Source organism: Oncorhynchus clarkii, chromosome 28 (assembly GCF_045791955.1).
Source record: "Oncorhynchus clarkii lewisi isolate Uvic-CL-2024 chromosome 28, UVic_Ocla_1.0, whole genome shotgun sequence".
Classification (NCBI taxonomy): domain Eukaryota; kingdom Metazoa; phylum Chordata; class Actinopteri; order Salmoniformes; family Salmonidae; genus Oncorhynchus; species Oncorhynchus clarkii.
The window spans coordinates 19,842,306-19,856,961 of record NC_092174.1 but is presented as its reverse complement, the minus strand read 5'-3'; the positions used below and the strand labels follow the sequence as shown (position 1 = coordinate 19,856,961).

The following is a 14,656-nucleotide window of genomic DNA, read 5'->3' as shown; positions in this document are numbered from 1 at the left end:
CGATTTATACTAGTCATTTTAAGCCATGCATGGTTTTTGATTGGCGGCAAACAAACTAATTTATACTTTTCTCTTATGAGTAATTGCTCCATCCATTTTTTATGTGTGAGCTGCAATTTGGTTATACTTTTGTATTGCGCCCACATCTCCATAGACCTTTGTTACAGTGCCTTGCGAAAGTATTCGGCCCCCTTGAACTTTGCAACCTTTTGCCACATTTCAGGCTTCAAACATAAAGATATAAAACTGTATTTTTTTGTGAAGAATCAACAACAAGTGGGACACAATCATGAAGTGGAACGACATTTATTGGATATTTCAAACTTTTTTAACAAATCAAAAACTGAAAAATTGGGCGTGCAAAACTATTCAGCCCCTTTACTTTCAGTGCAGCAAACTCTCTCCAGAAGTTCAGTGAGGATCTCTGAATGATCCAATGTTGACCTAAATGACTAATGATGATAAATACAATCCACCTGTGTGTAATCAAGTCTCCGTATAAATGCACCTGCACTGTGATAGTCTCAGAGGTCCGTTAAAAGCGCAGAGAGCATCATGAAGAACAAGGAACACACCAGGCAGGTTCGAGATACTGTTGTGAAGAAGTTTAAAGCCGGATTTGGATACAAAAAGATTTCCCAAGCTTTAAACATCCCAAGGAGCACTGTGCAAGCGATAATATTGAAATGGAAGGAGTATCAGACCACTGCAAATCTACCAAGACCTGGCCGTCCCTCTAAACTTTCAGCTCATACAAGGAGAAGACTGATCAGAGATGCAGCCAAGAGGCCCATGATCACTCTGGATGAACTGCAGAGATCTACAGCTGAGGTGGGAGACTCTGTCCATAGGACAACAATCAGTTGTATATTGCACAAATCTGGCCTTTATGGAAGAGTGGCAAGAAAAAAGCCATTTCTTAAAGATATCCATAAAAAGTGTTGTTTAAAGTTTGCCACAAGCCACCTGGGAGACACACCAAACATGTGGAAGAAGGTGCTCTGGTCAGATGAAACCAAAATTGAACTTTTTGGCAACAATGCAAAACGTTATGTTTGGCGTAAAAGCAACACAGCTGAACACACCATCCCCACTGTCAAACATGGTGGTGGCAGCATCATGGTTTGGGCCTGCTTTTCTTCAGCAGGGACAGGGAAGATGGTTAAAATTGATGGGAAGATGGATGGAGCCAAATACAGGACCATTCTGGAAGAAAACCTGATGGAGTCTGCAAAAGACCTGAGACTGGGACGGAGATTTGTCTTCCAACAAGACAATGATCCAAAACATAAAGCAAAATCTACAATGGAATGGTTCAAAAATAAACATATCCAGGTGTTAGAATGGCCAAGTCAAAGTCCAGACCTGAATCCAATTGAGAATCTGTGGAAAGAACTGAAAAGTGCTGTTCACAAATGCTCTCCATCCAACCTCACTGAGCTTGAGCTGTTTTGCAAGGAGGAATGGGAAAAAATGTCAGTCTCTCGATGTGCAAAACTGATAGAGACATACCCCAAACGACTTACAGCTGTAATCGCAGCAAAAGGTGGCGCTACAAAGTATTAACTTAAGGGGGCTGAATAATTTTGCACGCCCAATTTTTCAGTTTTTGATTTGTTAAAAAAGTTTGAAATATCCAATAAATGTCGTTCCACTTCATGATTGTGTCCCACTTGTTGTTCATTCTTCACAAAAAAATACAGTTTTTTATCTTTATGTTTGAAGCCTGAAATGTGGCTAAAGGTCGCAAAGTTCAAGGGGGCCGAATACTTTCGCAAGGCACTGTAATTGCTTGTGCGACCACATTTGACTGTCCTTATTTACAATGTCATTCATAAACACGATACCTTCCTTGTACATTCTCTCCAAAACAATGTGCCTTTCCTCTATCAGTACATTGGAGTTTAGCCATTTTATTTTCTGTAATATTTGTTACGCCTCTTCTGGAGGATGGAATTGGAACCAATTCTTATAGGGCTTTAAACAGGGTTCCATTTACAAGCATTTCGCTACACTAGCATTAACATCTGCTAACCATGTGTATGTGACCAATAACATTTGATTTGATTGTCAAATGGTTTGTTTTAATGGCAAAGAGCCCGCTTTTGAACATTGGATGTGCCTCTCTTAGTAGCCTACTCAAAAACCATTTTGGATATAGATATAATTTTGATATAATGGAGTCTTTAAGTGAGAGGTTTAATGCCTTAATATTAAATCATTTTAACCCTCCAACTCATGTTTGTTTTATAAATATGCCCGTTTTAATGTTTTCTGGCCATTCCAGATCCAATTAAATATTACTTTCGACACGACTTGAAAATTGTCTATTGATAGTCTTGCGTCATGTCAGACTTCTATGTTCTCCACAAGGCTGGAGAACGAGATTACTACATGGACAACTAGCACTTGTATGTCTATTTCTTAAAAATCATGAACCAGGAGATTTCCGGAAATAGTGGAATGCATTTTACTTTTGCTTCATCGGCTATTAAAATTGAATAACCTAATAATCTTAGCCAAATGGACACACATAAAGCTACTGTAAATACGTATGCAAGATGCTTTGGTCACAATTAAAGACACTTATTAAACCAAAATGTGCACACCTATTTACCCTTCCTTGCAGTAAGACTGTCTAAAGCAATGGTTACATACAATGCTCATTAAAATACCCTGTCAAAAGCGTCTTGGCCCTGACCATGAGGAGTTTCAGTAAGAAACTACTGATCAAAGGCCACGTCCTTTGCAGTACAACATTAGAACACATTTATTTCAGATTGATGTTATTATGACAGAGTGTTATGTGCAAGGAGAGTGAGAGACTTGCATGTGTGAACTCATCCCCAGGGCACATGAAATGCACTTCTATAGTTTGTGCTGTTGTTTTTTTCCTCTATATTTAAAAGAATCTAGCTACATAGCACATAGTAAGAAACAGGTTCATTGCATTTGTTTTGGGAGGCGTGGTCATTTTCTCGGTGGCAAGCAGAAGAAACGTGTAAAAATCCTTTGCACACAAAAATAAATGAACGTTCAAATCATTCTCTTATGTGCAAACAGATGTACATCTTGCATCAATGCCCACTGAAAACCAAACATTTAGGCATTGATGTGCAGTCGCAGGTACATTAATACAGATACTGTACATAAAGGAGACTTGGAGTGAACAGAAAATGAAGTGAGAGGTGGATACCCACTATATGTTAGTTTTTTTGCAAACACTTTCACAACATCTATCTACAAAGTGAGTAAGTACTCATGCCAAAACAGAAACATTCTAAGCATGCAGTCTAAAAACATACAGATTTTAAATCAACAGCAAAGGCCCAAATTCAATAGGTTACCATCTCTGCACCCTCTCTTAATGACACCAAGGTAGCATCCCAAATTGCACCCTATTCCCTATTAAAGTGCACTATTGTTGACCGGGTCAAATGTAGTGCACAATAGGGAAAGTTATGCTATTTGGGACATGTCCCAAAACCCCATCCCCCCTCTCTATCCCGCCCGGCCGGCGCAGCCTACACAAGGTCAGTTGTGAAGGTGGTCCACACATACACACAGCTCTCAGGCACCTCGCTGTACATCCACAGGTCAGATGAGTCACCATGATACAGTAAGAAGGGATATGGATATCTTTAAATGGAAAAGCAGTAGCTCAAGAGGAGTATACGTTTCACATGAAAGACAGACAGGGACAATATGCCAGCAGGCCAAAGCAGTAGTTCCTATCCAGAAGCATTGATGTAGAGCTGACTCTGCAGGATGTAGTCGATGACTGGCTGGTTCAGGTAGTCCACTACATGGCCGTCACCATGCTGCAGGGCCAGTCTGAGGGAAGGGAACAGCCATAGAATTACAATGATTCTAATGTTCTACGGGAATAGCTTAGTTCATCTTCTAGGGGTGGTTTCTTGGACACAGACTAAGCCTAGTCCTGGACTAAAAAGCAAGCTTAATGGAGAATCTCCATTGAAATAGCTTTTTAATCTATGACTAGGCTGAATCTGTGTTTGGGAAACTGCCCTCTAATGTTTAGCAAATGTTGTGGTTACACCCAAGAGACACTGAACAGCAACCAAAGTGGTACATTAAGAGACATCCATATTTGTGAAAAATAACCAAACTTTTCGAGAGTCCACAGTGAAAAATAGACAATAATAGAACAGTCCATAATTATTTCTTAAATATTCCTAATGGAGGCCCAAAGGATGGTAGATAAATTATAATTAAGCGATAAGGCCCGAGGAGGTGTGGTATATCGCCAATAAACCACAGCTGAGGGCTGTTCTTAAACACAACGCAACACGGAGGGCCTGGATGTACAGTAGCCCTTAGCTGTGGTATATTGGCCATATACCACAAACCCCCAAGGTACCTTATTGCTATTCTAAACTGGTTACCAACATAATTAGAGCAGTAAAATACATGTTTTCTCATGCCCTTGGTCAGCCAGTCAGCATTCAGAGCTCGAACCACCCAGCTTATAATTCACACTAACCTGCTCTTGGTTGAACTGACAATGGACATAGGGTGGTTGGCATCATCTTTTACGACAGTGATGTTATCCTGGAAATTACAAAGAGAGCATCTTTTACACATTATACAATTAATACATTGACATTTCTAATTATCTATGGTACAGAGTTGATTATATGTTAAGACATTAACATAATAAGCTTCTTACAGATTACATTATCAAGCTTATTGGTTTCCTACTTTTCACCAAGCTCATGACTCATACGCTCACAATGTAGTTATTACCTTGTACTTGCGCAGCACAGAGGAATGGTTCATTATCCTTTCTGTATCAACTCCGTCCCGAGGCACAACAACAATCCCAAAGTCTCCCACAATCACCTCCATCTGCAAACCATTTGTATGACACATTGCAGTATTTCCTTGCAATGCTAATGAAGCGGGTGACTGTAATAGTTTTGGTAAAGTATCTTGGATGCAGCATTATGCTCATTAGGGTATTACATCATTTGCATTCATGCCTCTAAATGGACACTGGCTAGATTCAAATGTCGTCCTTATTTAAAACTATTCGTCTTGCAGTGTCTCCTTTGACCTCTACAGGTCTGCCTATGTCTGCTTTAATAAGACTTTAGCGCATGCTAATGGACAAGAATGTATTCTATGCAAAGTATGAACATAATTCTTCCGTGAATGACAGTCTCACAACAGACATAAGAAGATGGGGAAGAGAAAGGACGAGGGGCTTACATCACTGTCTTTCCATAGGCCAGGGATGCAGAATGACTCCAGAAGATCACTGCCACATAGGAGCAAGATGCGCAACTCTGGACAATAGAGAGGAAGACAGAAATTAGACACCCAATAAACAAAGAGTTGGATAAGACAACTTCCTGTTCAATGATTTGATAATGAAGAAAGTTCTTATGGGTTGTTGAGTGAAAATCGAATGACATAAGCAAAAGCTTTTGTATTCTGACGATATACAGACTGTATGCAATATTACCTATACAATATTACCTATGCAATATTACCTAATGCAACAGTATGCAATATTGGTAATACATAAATCTTATGGAGACATACAAAAGAATGTTAACTCACCAATTTCCTCATATCGCATTGCAGTACCAAGGTTGGCATTTTCATCTTTTGAGATAAAATTAAAAAGATACAAGAAAAGGTTATAATTTAATTAATCAATCATTGTGAACTGACATTGTGTTTACTTGATAGCTACCTAAACAAATAGCTAGCTAGAACAAAGTGTTAAGATAAATTCATTAAAAAGATTAAAAGCAATACAAACAAAAGTTGTCCAGTAGGCATCTACAGAGGGAGCTAAGCTAAGAAATGTATGTTTTTCAGGAAGTTGCTTGTGTAGCCTACTTACCTACAAAGGTGAAACGGTCCATGTGTGGGCGAACACAGCAAATTTTACCCAAGCTCTCACTCATCTTCCCCCACAGCTTAACTGTTTAGGTATATGGAAGAAAACATCCAACATTTTCTAGCAGCAAATTACATCCATTGAAAAATATTTACAGACCAGAAAATTCATTTATTGGTACATTATAACAATGTTTCCTCTTTTCCATCAATCATACATTTTCAAGATATTAGACCTAGATTCTCATCCTAATCAAAATGGCATAAATGTTATCTCAAATACGTTTGTGTATGTACACCATCACTCACTGGCAGTGGGCTTGTTGTTCACTGTGTTGTGGTTCTGATAGATGGCAGTCTGAGTCTTATTCTGTGGTTGGCCGATCACTGGAGTTGTGGACGGTGTGTTCACATTGGATAGAATACACCCTGTGACTCTCTGTGGACAGGAAAACACCAGAATTTACATGTTCAGTCCCAGAGAATTGCATTTGAGCCAGCTTAGGTCAGCAGCACAAACAGATTGACTACATTCTGACGGAAGAATTGGATTTGTCACATACTACCAACATGATATAATTGAAAAGTGTCAATCTGGTAGGTTTGTAGCAAAAAGATACACATCAAAGAAACATGGCGCGTATGTGTATACATTATGTTCAATTGGGGGAAGATTAGTGTCACAATACTGATGCCAACGAACAAAGCTCTCTCTCTCGCTCACTCTCGCTCTCTCTCTCTCTACCTCCTCTTTGTTCCCTCTCCTCTTCTCTCTCTCCCTCTCTTCTTTCACCCCTCCACCCCCCCCCTCTCTCTCCCCCACCTTTTCTTTCCCTCCTCTTCATCTCTCTTCTCTCCATCGCTCCATCCCTCCCTCTATTTGCCTTCCTCTGTCTCTCGCTCTGTTTATCCCCTCTCTCTCTCTCTCTCCCTTCTCTCTTTCTCTCTCTCTCTCTCTCGTCTCTTTCCCTATCCCCCAACTCTCCCCCCCTCTCTCTCCCCCCTCTCTATCTCTCGCCTCTTTCCCTATCCCTCAACTCTCTCTCTCTTTCTCCCTTCTCTCTTTCTCCCTTCTCTCTCTCTCTCTCTCTCTCTCTCACTCTCTCTCTCTCCCCCGACTCGCTCTCTCCTCTCTCTCTCTTTCTCTCACCCCTCTCTCTCTATTCTCTAATCCCCTCTCCACCTCCCCCTTCTCTCTCTTCCTCCCTCCTACTCTTTCTCTCTATTTGCCTCCTTATCTCTCTCTACCTCTTCTTTATCCCACCTCCTTAACTTATCTCTCCATCCCCCTACTTTCATCCACCTCTCTTTCTCTCTTTCTCTCTTCTCTCTCCCACCTCCACCTCTCGCTCCTCTCTCCCACCTCCACAGACTAGATATTGACACATATATATTGACACATAAGTCAATACATTGCATTCAAGGCAAAGAAGTTGGTGATAAATTAGAAATGTGTAATTTGGTGAAAGACAGGCAGACTGACAGACAGACTTATACACTCACAGGCAGATAGACCCTCTGGTACTGCAAGACCATTGTGTCCAATGAAGGTCAAAAAAGTTGTTCTGCCCCTGAGCAAGGCAGTTAACCCACTGTTCCCCGGGTGCCGAAGATGTGGATGTCGGTTAAGGCAGCCCCCAGCACCTCTCTGATTCAGAGGGGTTGGGTTAAATGCGGAAGACACATTTCAGTTGAATACATTCAGTTGGACTGACTAGGTATCCCCTTTCCCCAATTTAGTAACTTCCTATAATAGCAGGACGCTGAAATTCAATATACGGCCTCCTGGGGTCACTTGCGCCAGTTTAAATGCCCCAGTTTCAAGCTTTGATATTAAGAACTGACTGTTTTACAGAGGACGGAATGCAGTATTTTTGTGTAACTACAGGGTGAGTATAACGGACCATCTTGAGGATGAATTAAGCCACTTCCGTTGCCATAGGAAGCTGAACCTCATCACGAGGCATCCCTGTAAGGTCGCGATCGGTTGTCTGCAAGGATGGTTAGCTAGCTCAATCACAGTCCACGGGGGCATCATGGTTATGTAATGGCTGAACGTAATGTTTTTCTATGGAAAAAAGCTGTGTTCTCTGTGGGGCGAAGTTTTCACTGTGAAGAGTTTCACATGGTCAGGTGTAGGCTTGCGTTCATCAGGAGTGTCTGCTGAACTATCCCATATGTGAATTGTGTTTCTAGCCTCATTCATTCTAACAATGTCAATCAAAAGCACTTTAACTCTAGGAATTGTACACATTTGTGACCGGGCGACTGTTATGACCCGGCATTTGAAATCTGAAGTAAATCGGCACAAAATTATTTTTGACCTCCATTGGACACAATGTTCTTGCAATACTAAAGGAGCTCTGTCTGTCTGTCTGTCTGTGAGTGTCTGTCTGTCTGTCTGTGAGTGTGTCTGTCTGTCTTTCACCAAATTACACATTTCAAATTTAGCACCAACTTTCTTGCTATATAGAGGGGGGATTATAGAATAGAGATAGATAGAGTTGAAAGGAAAGCGAGAGAGAGAATGAGGGAGAGAAGAGGGAGAATGAGAGAGATAGAAGACAAAAAGAGAGAGAGGGAGGGAAGGGGAGTGGATGGAGGGGGGAAATAAGGGGGAGGGGTGAGAAGAAAAGGAAAGGGGATAAAGATGAGGCAGAGGGAAGCAAAGAAAGGGAGGGAGGGAAACCAACAGACATGAACGCAATTGACTTATGTGTCAACTACTTGCTTTCAATCTTATTGAAAGCAATGTATTCCCTTAGGCATCAAGACCCTGAAGCTTATCTCGAGGCTTCAATATTGTGACACTAATCTTCCCCCCCATTGAATGCAATGTATTCACTTAGGCATCGTGTATATGATGCTTATCCCGAGGCATCAATACCATGACACTAATTTCCCCCCATTAAATGCAATGTATTCACTTAGGCATCATTTATCTAATGTTTAACTCTAGGCATCAATATTGTGACACTAATTCCCCCAGTGAATGCAATGTATTCACATAAACCAGATTTACGCTTTTCTGCTGATACCAGGCTTATACTACAGTAGATGTTCAAAAATAACGTAATATTTAGTTGCCGTTTAAACAATCCCAGCATACAGTAAAGGTACAGGTCATTTATAAAAGCAGTTCAAATTGCTCTTAGTCCTTATACATACTTTCACTACGCATGTCAACTAGCCAGTGGGCCGCGCATTAATTCAACATCTATGAATAAATTTCATACACAGTAGCTAAGTCTGATGCATTTAGTGTAGGCTACCTTGAACTCTCTTCTCTCTGAACTACCACATATTTTATCAAATTGCTCTTGATATTGTCCTTCAGTGCCAAATGTACAGCTCATGCAATACAGTGTGGTCTGAGTAACCGTAGCCAGTCATTATTCCATGGCCTGGCTTACCTTCATGAGGTCACGATGATGCTCCAGCACGCTGCACGTAGTCTGCCATGTGTCCTGGTAGCACTCCCAGGGATCCACTCTGCAGGAAAATGACACATAATAGATGAACAGCTGTGTACTCCTGGGCCTGTATTCATAAAGCGTCTCAGAGAAGAAGTCCTGATCTAGGATCAGGTCCCCCCTGTCCATGCATCATAATCTAAAAGGCAAACTGATCCTAGATCAGCACTCCTACTCACGCTTTATGAATACGGGCACTGATCTCTATCCTTCTCATTAGCAGGATAATAGGACTGATGATATTGCACATCTGCTAAATACCTCACACACTGTGTTTTGTTAATGACATTGCCAGAAACACATCCTGTCTCAAGGGGCTAATAGAGGCCATTCAAGATATTTACTGCCAATCAAGATTCACTTGGACTGCATCCCAAATGGCACCCTATTCCCTAGTACACAACTTTTGTCTAGGGCCCATAGGGTTCTGGTCAAAAGTAGTGCACAATGTAGGGAATAGGGTGCCATTTGGACGCAGTCTTGTTGTTCTGATCGGATATATCCACTGACTCACCTGATCCAGTCAGAGGACTGGACTGCCAGTTGACACATGGTGAGACGATGTCTGCTGGGGACCAGACCCTGTGAACACACAGGGGATCGATAAGCTGCTGACATTGTGTTCGTTGGGTGTATCCCAAATCGCACCCTATTCCCTATATAGTGCAATATTTTGGGAATAGGGTGCCATTTGTGATGCAGGCATTGTGTTCATTCTCTCTATTGTGTGCCTCTGCATGGTAATCAACTGGTTTTACATGTTTTATCTATGAGGAACATATATTTGTGTAAAATGGCTAAAGATGACATTCTGTAGCTGATGTCAATCATTTGTGCAACCACAACAATGATAACATACTAATCCAATCCTCATTCGTGCTAGAGACACAATGATGAAAAAAATGTGCAGAAGATTCATGATCTGACTGAAACAGCATTTCTCTTACATTTATTATTCATGTTTTCTGTTTCTTATAGAGAGAGAAACTGGGACAAGCTTTTAATTTATTCCAGAAATGGCTAGGGAGAATAGATGACGATAGAATTAGAGGTGGTTTATATAATCTGAATGCAGCAACAACACCTACACAGGAGGACCACCCAAAGCAATCACTCATTCATAAAAATAACCCCAGTTAATTTTCTCTAAATTGCACTCCTGTCACTCATATCAGATAATTGGTTGAGGTGGTTGTTTGTTAGTTAATCAAACAAATCCACTTCGTAGATACCAAACAAAGCAGTCTGTGAATATACTGTAAGAAGTTCGTACCGGTTTGCCATAGGAGTCATGTACAGGAGAGATGATGCCCCCAATCACAATGAACTTCCCTGTTTTGTGCAGGTATTCTTTGGCTTTCTCTGTGAAGCAGATGCAGTACATACTTGTCAACATACTTATTATAGTTCATAGTGTGCACAACATTACAGTTTTAATCAGCTAACCTGTGTCTTATTGTCTGCCATCAGCTAAATGTTTCCATTTATGTCATGAGAAGTTTGGTCACTGAATTTCTGCTTATAATAAACAGTCTATAACAGTGTTGTCATTCATTCATTCATAAATTGTTTTCCATAGGGCACTATTGTGAATTAACCTGATGTGTTGCTGAATATTTTGCTTAGTTACAGTACAAAAATAAATTAACCCTGACTCGCCAGTGGATCCGTGCAAATTACAATTTTTACAGTTCATCTCCAGGGAAACAGATCAAGGAATTCCAGACGCCTTTTTCAGCCTTTTTGAAGTTGATTGATGAGGACTTTTTGTTTCGACCACAGGGCAAGCATTCATCTATTCATTCTGTTGTTGTTGTGGAGTTACTGCCTGCATGCCACCAATAGAGAAACTCATTGTTTCAGCCCTCTTCAAGCCTGTATGTGAATGTGGAAACCTACTGGAGCCTACGTGTTGCAAGTCATCAGCTCAGTTCAAAGTGTGTGATGTACAGTGCCTGTGTAAATTGACCAGAGCCATTATAGATGTAGAGTCATAAACATCAATATGATTAGAAAATGCATTATTTATTAAGGAAGAGAGGGTAAACTCTTAGAAAAGAAGGTGCTATTTAGAAAAGGGTAATTTGGCTGTCCCCATAGGAGAACCCTTTGAAGAACCCTTTTTGGATCCAGGAAGAACCACTGTGGTTCCCTTTACACAGAGGGTTCTACATGAAAGCCAAAAGGGTTCTGCTATGGGGACAGCCAAAGAACCCTTTAGGAACCCTTTTTTTGTGTATGAGATAGAAAGTTAAGATCATGGGAACACTAGTGTATGATTTGAGGAGAGTGTTAATGAGAAGGAAAAAAAATAGAATAGTTTGGGGTTGTCCATCAAAGCAGATGGTTTGGGGAAAATAATGAACTAAAGGAATGAGTTCCAAATGGCACCCTATATAGTGCATTACTTTTGAAAGTACATTCTTAGAAAAAAGGGTTCCAGGTAGAACCCTTTTTGGTTGCAGGTAGAATCATTTTGGGGTCCATGTAGAACACTCTGTGGAAAGGTTTCTACATGGAACCCAAAAGTGTTCTACCTGGAAACAACAAGGGTTATTCGAAGGGTTCTCCTTTGGGGACAGCCGAAGAACCCTTTTAGGTGCTAAGAGTGTAGTGCACTATATATGGAATAGGGTGCCATTTGGAACATAGCCAAGGGTTCTACTAGTGAAGATATGCAACTTTGAATGAGGTATTAATGAGCTACATGCCCCCACCATTACCGTCTCAAGAGAAGAATCGCAATCCAATGACTTACAACATAGATGAAACTGAATCAATATCGAAAATGTATGATGATCTGACACCATCCACACGTTTTTATATTCTGTAGTCTTAGTCCATGATACATGCATTTGTCTGCTTCTTCACTTTCTGTTGTTTCATGTAATCCCTTTATGAGTCAGAAGGGCTCACTGGGGGAGTTTTCATTCCACTCATGTGCAGCTAGAGTACTTTATTTTTTTCTATAACAGCCACTGCAAGGCATGCAGAGAGGTGGTTTGGAAAATAGGTCATGGAAAAATTGATGCTTTTTCCCTCTGCCTCATGATATTCCAGGTTCACTCACTACTGCTGCAGCATAATCATTTCACTCACTATATTATAATGACTATCTCTTAGGATTTAGTCATTTTCAGGGTACTAGCCTATGGTGCACCCTCGTATTCCTGATTTTGGATGGCAGTAATTTTAACTCACTTTTATATAAATTGTTTGCCTCCGTTAGAGGTGCATTCATTTTTTATAGCATATGGACATTACTATATATTGATGGGCAAGATAGCTTATGTGTATTATAAAATACAATACTTTACTAGTTCTACTGTGATTGTTTTCATCAATATACTGATGCATTTGGCTGACTGTTGTAATGTGATCTCCCTAATTGTAGCATTGTGCCATTACTGAATTGTGTGTAGAATCAGTAATGTTTCAGGTAACAAGAAAACCGTAATATTTTCCTAAGTGATAAGCCATGATGAAATAGTCCACAGTTATTTAATTGATTAAATGTCAGTTGAAAACTGACAACAGTTAAGGCAAAGACAACAATGGCTTGCCTTCATTAACTATTCAAATTGTATGTCAGCAGTAAAATAACATTAAAAAGAAGGGATGTACAGGACAACAATAAAGTCAAAAAGGAGAAAATATTTAGTCATGATATATAGATTTGCCTGTGTTTTCTTGCCATTTTACTGCATTTCCATTAATTTGTGAATACCTGTTGTGTTTTAGCTCATTATTGTACATTTTTTGTATGCTATTGTGATTTGAGATACAATTTCTCATTCATTATGAGTGACGCAGTATCTGCTAGCAGGCAACCAACGCTCAACCATGCTGAATAGGCAGGCCCCTTGTGTCCAGTGGCTCAACATCCGTATACATGCTACATTTAAATCTCAAACTAGCCTAGCCTGCTCTTTCAAGTCCATTTGCTGTCGGTTTCAGGGCTGGTCGGCCTATGCAGCATATACCTACGTAGGGCTACACTGAAATGATACATACTGTGCGCTCAATATAGCTGTATAGGATAATATAAACCTGTAGATTTAATGGTTCTGTTGTTAATTCATGTCATTCATACGTGGTGTTCAGAAACAGATAGTGAAATAAATACCCCCCAACTGAAATTACAATGATTACACCATTAACTTAATTCTGACATAATCACATTCCCGTCACTGAGGCCGTAGCCCATTTCAGCACCTCCCTCATGGACAGCGAATACCAATAAAAGTATATGGCAAAACACCAACCCAACAACACCACGCAATTCTGACATTATAATGCTGATATATAGGTTAATTTCCATGCTAACCTGCTGTAGACTGCTAAACGCCTTGTCATTTTTAAACATATCTCCTACCCACAACATCTGGAGAACAAAACATATCTTTAAAATATACAGAAGAGCGCGTAGGTAATACTTACCAAACATATGAATGTGTCCTTTAGTGATGGGGTTAAAACTTCCACATGACAGCAATATAACGTGCGTTTTAGTGTTCTCCGTCATGATATGACTGGATATTAGTTTTTTTCTGCAACTAACGATTTGTTCTCCTTTGTTTTGCTATTAGCGACCGCAGAGAGAGAGGCAAGGTTCATTTGGATGCGGCAGTATCCCAGTCTCCTCGAAGGATACAGAGCGTCACTGCCCTCTATATTAAAGGCACAGGATCAAAGGCACTCACAGTACAGGAAATACAATTTAAACAATAGATAGGCCACATACGTTGGCTTTAATTATACACTTCGTGCGGCAAATAAATCAGAATGAAAAATATATACAAATATTGGTAATAAAACTTTTAAAGTATTTACAAGAAAAACCAGACAAGATTACCAGCACTTTCTGGCCTGAGCTCTTCCAATTGTATCACTGTTTCTGTTGTCCGTGTCCTATTTCTACACGTCTAGATGAAGGAGATGTGTCACCACCTACTGAATGTGCTGAACTAAAATACTCTTCGCTTTTGTCAGAATATTTGTATTACTAATTGAGTTATGTTAATTGGTTATATACTGAAATCATACTTTGGATCTCATAGTCGCAGTTTAGCCTCCCTGTGTGTGAGCGTAGGCTAACATTTTCTCTGTAAAGAGGTCTGGTCTTGGGCGCCCTGGTGGTGTGCTTGGCTCATAACAGCAGTGTAGCTGGTTCAAACCCAATTCTGGCTATTCCGAATTCTATTTGCCCCTTAAGTGCTACACTAGTGGCGAAGGTGGGGGATAATCCCGCTGCCTTTGTTGGAAGTAGCCCTGTTTGTATTGGCGTTGGATTGTGCAGTATTGCAAACTCC

General features: G+C 40.3%; 1 protein-coding gene across 1 annotated transcript; it reads right to left on the bottom strand.

The window, feature by feature from the left end:
* Nucleotides 1-2,454: 2,454 nt before the first annotated feature.
* Nucleotides 2,455-14,005, bottom strand: LOC139386995 (nicotinamide nucleotide adenylyltransferase 2). Its single transcript, XM_071132928.1, has 11 exons — nucleotides 13,785-14,005; nucleotides 10,618-10,706; nucleotides 9,859-9,926; nucleotides 9,285-9,363; nucleotides 6,181-6,310; nucleotides 5,876-5,956; nucleotides 5,587-5,631; nucleotides 5,233-5,309; nucleotides 4,768-4,869; nucleotides 4,505-4,572; nucleotides 2,455-3,834 (listed from the first exon to the last, which is right to left on the bottom strand). The coding sequence occupies exons 1-11, from the start codon at nucleotides 13,867-13,869 to the stop codon at nucleotides 3,732-3,734; spliced, it is 927 nt and encodes a 308-aa protein (XP_070989029.1). The 5' UTR covers nucleotides 13,870-14,005; the 3' UTR covers nucleotides 2,455-3,731.
* Between the last annotated feature and the right edge of the window lie 651 nt (nucleotides 14,006-14,656).

What these genes read in the sequence shown, in the direction of transcription:
- LOC139386995 (XM_071132928.1), bottom strand. Translation starts at nt 13,869, where the DNA reads ATGACGGAGAACACTAAAACGCACGTTATATTGCTGTCATGTGGAAGT. An exon ending in ATCATCGTGACCTCATGAAG is followed by an intron (nt 6,311 to 9,284) that starts GTAAGCCAGGCC and finishes TCCTGTCCACAG; the next exon opens with AGAGTCACAGGGTGTATTCT. An exon ending in GCCTATGGAAAGACAGTGAT is followed by an intron (nt 4,870 to 5,232) that starts GTAAGCCCCTCG and finishes AATGGTTTGCAG; the next exon opens with ATGGAGGTGATTGTGGGAGA.